The sequence below is a fragment of the Condylura cristata genome, unplaced genomic scaffold, assembly GCF_000260355.1.
Source record: "Condylura cristata isolate star-nosed mole 26May11 unplaced genomic scaffold, ConCri1.0 scaffold00020, whole genome shotgun sequence".
Classification (NCBI taxonomy): Eukaryota; Metazoa; Chordata; class Mammalia; order Eulipotyphla; family Talpidae; genus Condylura; species Condylura cristata.
This window is the reverse complement of record NW_004567121.1, coordinates 17,338,067-17,345,087: the sequence shown is the minus strand read 5'-3', so window position 1 is coordinate 17,345,087 and position 7,021 is coordinate 17,338,067. Positions and strand designations below refer to the sequence as shown.

Here is a 7,021-nt window from a genome sequence, read left to right as displayed (position 1 = left end):
GGAAACAAACATATTAAGAACCTCTGAGTAAAAAAGATTCATTTAGAACTGGACTCAAAGCAATGATCCAACTGAGTGTAGTCTCCCACCCAAGTCTGATGGCCTGAAGATAGCCCCCATTAAACTGAGAGAGAAAGGAATTAGGGAAGGAATGCAAGGATATAAATTACGCGTGAGAATAAAGTATAGGAAAGAATTTTGGGTATGGCTATCAACACATGGAGCTGACTGGAAGCAAAGAGATCAGGAGTCTACAAACTTGAGGGAATTGTGTTCTCTAACAAACCCTTTGATTATCTGAATTGGAAAATAACCTTTGGCCTCATGTTTGCACAAGTATAAAGTGGGCTGAGTAGTCACCCTGACACTGTTCTTGTAGGATAGCAAAGTCAGGGGTTATATAGCACAATGAACAAAGGAATTCCTTGGAAGACTAAAACTTAAGAAGAGAAGTTTCCTTAGTGATAGTAATACCTATCCATGGTGAAGGCTGTATCTCTCCTGTTTGTTATTTTTCTGAATAAGAATTTATTTATTTACATATTCTTGCTTTTTTAAAGTAAACTTTTGGTTGTTTTCACTCGTCAAGATAAGCATGAATCACTTTGGTAGAAATAAAAATAACTGATGCAGAGTGAGGTTTATCATGAAGCTCCAGGTCTCACTTGCAGAGGTCTCTTTCAAGCCTTCAGGAAAGCTTGTCTTTCCCTTACAATTTCCTCTTTATCACATTTCCCTTTACATCAGATAGTATTGGAATGGCTTTGGGTATTTTGGGTTTCTGGCTGAGGGAAAGCAGAGTTGGGGATACATTTAATTTCATGCTTAATGAGATACATTTACATGCATTAGAGTCATTCTCAATTAATTTGAGTTATTTTTGGCTGTGTGGTTTAGCAACAGGCTCTGGGAACACTCTTGTGGCCCATGATACTGATTCAAGCTGCATCCCATCACGGAGATGTAGGGCTAAAGGTCATAATGTAAATGTGTTAACAGCAGCCCCAGCAGAGCAGCATCAGCCCAGACTATACCAAGGTACTGTGCTAGATGGCTAACCCTGACTCAACTCTGGGCTTTAGGAAAAAAGAGGAAAAAAAAAACTGGCAGTTTGGAGACACTTGCGTCATGTTTGACCCTGGCCAGTGCCATTCGGATACAGCAGAACTTACCTGTCTAGTACCAGCATGAGGCATTGCCAAGCAAGTTGAATGTACTATCTAGGTTTTGGTTTTGAAAATGAACCAGGTCCAAGCTCCCAATGACACCAACTGAGTTGAAGCTTGCACCAACACCAAGTAAATCTTGGAAACATCTGGACTGATCAGGTTAGAAAGGCAGTTACCCTTAAGGAAAGACTTAGGCAAGGTCTGGGGTCTAATCAAGTTAGAAAGGCAGGTAACCTGAAGGAAAAACTTAGGCAAGGTCTGGGGATGGTTAAATGCAAACTGGGAAGGCTTTCTTTAGTTTGGAAATGTTTGACTCACCTTAGAAGAGGCTTCAGGAGACATGAGGCAGTCTGTCCCTCTCTCCTGCAACTCTCTCTAGAATGACTTAACTTTCTTCTCAGTTCTGTATTATAGAGCAATTCAATCCCTGAACACCTTAGCGTTCTCTTGTTTAACCAAAACTCTGATCCACACAAACAAGTTTCAGGAGGGACTTTTGAAAGTACAGGAGATGGTGTGTAGAAAAATGAGGTGTCTGGCTGAAGAGATGAAGATGAGGCTATGTTTAGGTTACAAGTCCAGTCCTTCCACTTGCAAATGAATAAAGTGAGGTTCAGCTTACATTTAGTGACTTGACACTAACTTCTGGAGTCCCTTGGTGCTGGCCCTAGAACTCAGGCTTACTTCACTTCAACCCTTTGTTGCAGGTCCCCAATAAGCAATCCTATGATGCACCCTGTATAGATTGCTTTGCATCCCTGACAGAAACACTAGGGGGAGTAAAGAAGCCTGGGTTCTAGGCGTTTCCTCCAGGCTTTATGACCTTGGGCAGGTCATATCCTTTCTGAGCTTCAGTGTTCTTCCCGAGGGGAGGCAAGACGAATTCTAAAGTCCTGTTCAGCACTAACATTTCCTCCATGGGCGCTTGAAGTCGTGGCAGTGATGGCCCTGAGACAGTCAAGAAAACTGGCTCCCATTTGTCCTTAACCCAGCCCAATCCTTGGGCCTAGGCAAGAGGAATGTCCCCTTGCACTAGGTTGCCTCTTCAAAGTCTCTGGAGGACACGAGGGGTGATACTGTCTAGTCAGGGAGGCTCCAGACTTGAGCTCCCCTAGGGCTGTGAGGAGCGAGAATCCTTTCTGACGATCTGTCGCCAACAGAATTAAGGGCTCTCATTAGGGTCCAGGCCTGATGTTCAGCCCTCACTCCCACCAGCTCGCAATCTACTCCAGTACCCGAGTCCCAAGCCCTCAGCAGGCCTACCGCGCAAGCGCGGTCACCACTACGTCGCAAGGCGGGCGAGCTCCCAGCCCAGGCAAGGTGAGAGGGAGGGTCGGCGAGACCCCGCCTCCGTGCCGTCACGTGGGAGGCGGAGTCGGAAGCGTGACGGCGTGCGCGGAGGCGTGGCTAGCGCTGCGCGCGGGCGCGGGGGCGGGGCTCGAGGCGCTCGCGGCTGCTGCCTGGGAGGGAGGCCGGGCAGGCGGCTGAGCGGTGCAGCTCTCAACCTGACGGGGAAGTGGCCCGGGCGGCAGCGGCTGATTGCCCCAGAGCGGGCGCACGGATCGACGGACCACGGAGGCGGGGGCTGGGAGTGGAGCCGGGCGACCGTGAGCGCGAGCCGGTCAGGCTCAGCGTCGGCCACTCTATCGGTCCGCTGAATGAAGTGCCCGCCCCGCCGCTGAGACAGGAGCCGGGTGCTTTCCCCGCAAGATGGACGGTTTCGCCGGCAGCCTCGGTGAGTACGTCGGAGGAGCCCTCCTCCTGCGCAGGGTGGGAACATTGTTCCCTCCTCACGCAGTCCAGGCCCTGCTCTCCACCCTGCCCCTCGGGATGGGAGGCAGTAGTTCCACTGTACTTGTTCCCCTCGGGGCTGCCGCCCCTCTCCTGGCTGGGGTGGACTTAGAGCCCCTCCCCCTAGGCCCAGCCCTCCTCAGCTTGACCCTCTCTTCCTCCCAGCGGCCCCTCCAGTGAGGGCCCACGTTCATGAAAAGTGGGGACCCCAATTCTCAGAGTGGCGCTCACTAGCTGGTACACCCCCCTTCCCATATGCTTACGGCTCTCCACACCCCCCCCCCCGACCCCCCTTAAGAGTTGCGACACCCCCCCCCCCCGACTCCTTCACGGTCCAACCTTCCTCCCCCTATTTCCCATACGACTGTCTAAAAGGGTTGGGACAATCCCTTACCCTTACAGAAGCTCTCTTTTAGGGCTGGGACCCCAATTCCTTCAAGAAGGGGGGTATGCCCCCACCCCCAGTCTTTACGTTAAATTTGGAGACTTAGAGTAACTGACAACTTCCCTTCACGGTTAACTTCTCTGAACATTTGCAGTGGTAGAGAGAACCGGTAGCACTGAAGCATCATTTGCTTAATACAGGAAAGGAAGAGGTGCATTGTGTTGGGGGACCCTCTTTTAGAGAAGAGTGAAAGCAGAAGTATTTTCAAGCTCTGCAAGCATGGCAGATGAATCCTGGCCAGTGAATCCATAGGAAAGGGGGCCTTTGTCAGGGAGAAAGGATTCTCCATTTTTGGAATATGTTGTCTTTGTGGAATGAAGAAAGGGAACAAGCTTATTAAGTAGCTTATTAAGAAGTATCCTTTAATTGCTCCTTTTCATAGGAATAAAGGTAGTAAATTTCACAATTCAGAACTCCAGACTGGTACTCAGTGCCCTATAACCTGTGTCTGGAATTACTATTCTTTGAGGCCATTGGAATCTGGTTACTGTAAAGATTGAATTCAGTTGTTATGATGGTGAAAGAAACAGTTTCTGTTTTGGCTGATCCTACCGTTATGTGATACCTGTTGCTAGATTTGTGTTTTAAGTATTTTGTGTGGAGGGAGTTTCTGTTCAGATGCCTTTCTTTTGCATTTTTTGACAAATCCCTAGTTGGTTAATGTTCATGGATTAGTTCGTGATCTGGCCAGAGGCCATGCTTTAATCTATCCAGACATGTTGGGATTAGGTTGACTTTTAAAATCTAAAACAAGAAAAGTAAGTCAATTAGCAAGGGACCCATTATTGGTATTAAATATCATAATTTTGGTCTTGATTTTCTTTGGAAAGAAGAGTCCTTTGAGGTCACCTGAATACTACTCTTTCTTCAAAGGCACCTGTTGTCCATTATCTTACCTTTGATCTCTTATAATTCCTTGCATAGTGAGTTTGTTTCCATCCTTGGGCCCCTTTTAAAGAAGCATCAGCATTGCACTGGTTTTTATTTTTTTGCCTTCATGCCTGATTTACTCACCAATCATTTTGGACTCAAAAGACTTGTCCTGTGTTTTCACTAGAGGTAATCATAGACTAAGGCAAAAATTGATTGCTTTTGTGATTGTTGTGGAGCAGAGAGATCCCTGCACTATGTTTGCTCTTTAGCCTATGGTAGGCATGGTAGGATCTCTATTCACAGGAGAATCACCTTTTATATGAGGTCTTCTGGAAGGTTTGTTGAAGCTTCTTCTGTAAGTGCCTTTGGGGCATTTTCTCACCAACTGGGGTACTTAAATTTATTTTGAAATAATGGATTTGCCTTGTTAAATAACTTGCCCAATTCATTAGATAACTGATGGAAGACAATGAAAGATAAAGTTGATTGTGATTGGGGCTCTCACTTTATATAAAGAGCATTTACAGCTAACCCTAATTTTTTTGTTTTTTAGTGGGTACATTGATGAAACTTCCCTTCAGATTTGGTGTTTGTATGGAGTAGGGTAGATGCCTATCTCTAAAGAGAGGAATCTGTTAGCAGAGAGGGGAAAAAATGATTCCTGGCAATGTTTCAGGAGTTTCACTTGATGAAGATACTTCTCAGCAGGAGCTCTGTGCTTTCTCTTTCTGTACCCCTGTTGGAGTAACACTAGGCCCCATCTTAATTGAAACCTTAAAGGGGTGGGGGGAAGGGTATTGTTGGTATATTTTACTGGTAGCCTTTAAAGCAGAGCATTGCTCAGCTCTTGCCAAATTGCTTGTTTCTGTTCCCTGCAGTTCATTAGTCTAAAGCTGAGAGTTACATTGATCTTTATTTTATTATCAAGAGCGCCATAATGTAAGGGCAAGCACTTGTATTCTAGACATTTAAAACCCTTTTGTTTTGTAAATCATGCAGGAATTTAAGAGATGACCCCAGAAGAAATACACAGGTATTAAAGCATTTGTTCTCAAGGAACTATATGTTTATTTCCTTTTATATACCAGATAGATTTTTGAAAAAACTACTCTTTTATAAGCAGAAAAGTTGAGTGCTTTATAAATAAGGATTTTAGAGAAACTGATTACTTAAGGGAATCTTATGGTGAATCATTTTTGTAAAGTGAAAAATTTAATATTCAAACTGTAATCTTGATTATTGTGTGTTTGAATAAAGAAAACACATATATTTAGTAAGATACCTAATATTAGTGAAATGTATGTGTAGTGAGTTTTGACATAATTGAGAGGAATGTTAGCTGATTGGCTGTGCCACACTGAAATTTTATCTGTTGTGTTTTGTATAACATAAAAACAACCAAAGGATGCTTTTAATCTGCTGTTGATGAATTTAAGACAAGTTGGCTGGCAGGTGCTTGCACTCTGGAATTTCCCTTAGGCATAGTATCTTTTAGTTCATGCATTATGGTAATTTAAAAAGACAGCACTTTGAAAACAATTTTTAAAAACATAGTGGGGGAAGGGGGAAGTATCTTACCCTAACTATCTTGATGTCCTGTTTCCAAATCACTATACACATACATCTACAAAATGTATATATATTTGCATGTTTTATATCTCAGGTCTGTGTGCAAAAGTGGGAACTATTGACACAGCTTTTCTTGATTTTCATAAGGCAGGGATTAGGTGTATTTCATATTTAGCCTTTTAGCATTCATTAGTTTCATAATAAAGATTTTAATTTTAAGACTTGGAATTTGCAAGAGGTTAGTCAGTGTTACACCCAAAGAAAATAGAGTTAATAGGTCAGTTTTAACTTTTTCTGCCCAAGGGTTCAAAACATTCATTTACTTTACTTTTTTAAAAAAATTGAGAAATTGTATGGTTAATATCTGTAAGATATTTAAAATTCTGGCAGCAGAGTAGATGAGCAAATAGTGGTGTACCTCAATAAAATGAAATATTTTAAGAAAACTTTTTAGCATCACAATTTTAAAGCTGATTTTTCATCTCATTCTTACTTTGTTAAAGGAACAATGAAATGTGTGATTTAAAACATTAACCTAGTCTTAACACATTCTGTATTCATATGAAAATGTTTTTTATGTAATAACACTTGAGGGATTTTTTCTTAAAACAACTTTTAACTTCTTATTGGACTAATATATCCTTAAGATATATAATATGACACAAGTAGTACTTTTTAAATGGTAACTGCTGCATATAATGTGAATTAGCTAGAGTATTTTTTTAAACATGCATTTGTGGTAACACCTGTTTTGTGGCCAGCACTGTGCTTGGTTGTCCTTATTGAAGGACGATGTAAGATATTTGTCCTGCCCTTTAGGAGCTTACTATCTATTTTTAAATAGATATCTAAAATATTTAAGCACGAGTAAAGTAAGTACCAGATGTTGGAGTAGAGGAGTGGAGCACCATTTAGAATGGTTGAACATATAATATTTGGAGATTGATAAATTTATGTCTAAAGAGCCTGGCTTTTTAAAACAATGAAATAATTTGTTTAGCAGTCAAAAAAAAATAGGGAATAAGATTATCAGGTTTTTTCCCTGCCTTTCTAAATTTGAATGACATGTAGGAAAAGTACTATATTAATTTTATGTGTATGAGTTCACTTCTATAACATGTTACACTTCTATATTTGTTTATAAGAAATTTGAGGACATTTTTATGTTAAAATA

At 42.3% G+C, this 7,021-nt stretch overlaps 1 protein-coding gene across 4 annotated transcripts in view; it reads left to right on the top strand.

The window, feature by feature from the left end:
- The first annotated feature begins 2,590 nt into the window (after positions 1 to 2,590).
- EML4 (echinoderm microtubule associated protein like 4) overlaps positions 2,591 to 7,021 on the top strand; it is a 117,336-nt gene continuing 112,905 nt past the window's right edge. For 2 of the 4 annotated variants that reach the window (XM_004686256.2, XM_004686254.2), the window contains exon 1: positions 2,591 to 2,904. In XM_004686256.2, the coding sequence (XP_004686313.1) occupies positions 2,880 to 2,904 (25 nt within the window). In that variant the 5' untranslated portion in view covers positions 2,591 to 2,879. The remainder of the gene's footprint in view (positions 2,905 to 7,021) is intronic. The other 2 variants (XM_012727496.1, XM_012727495.1) reach the window with 1 other exon arrangement.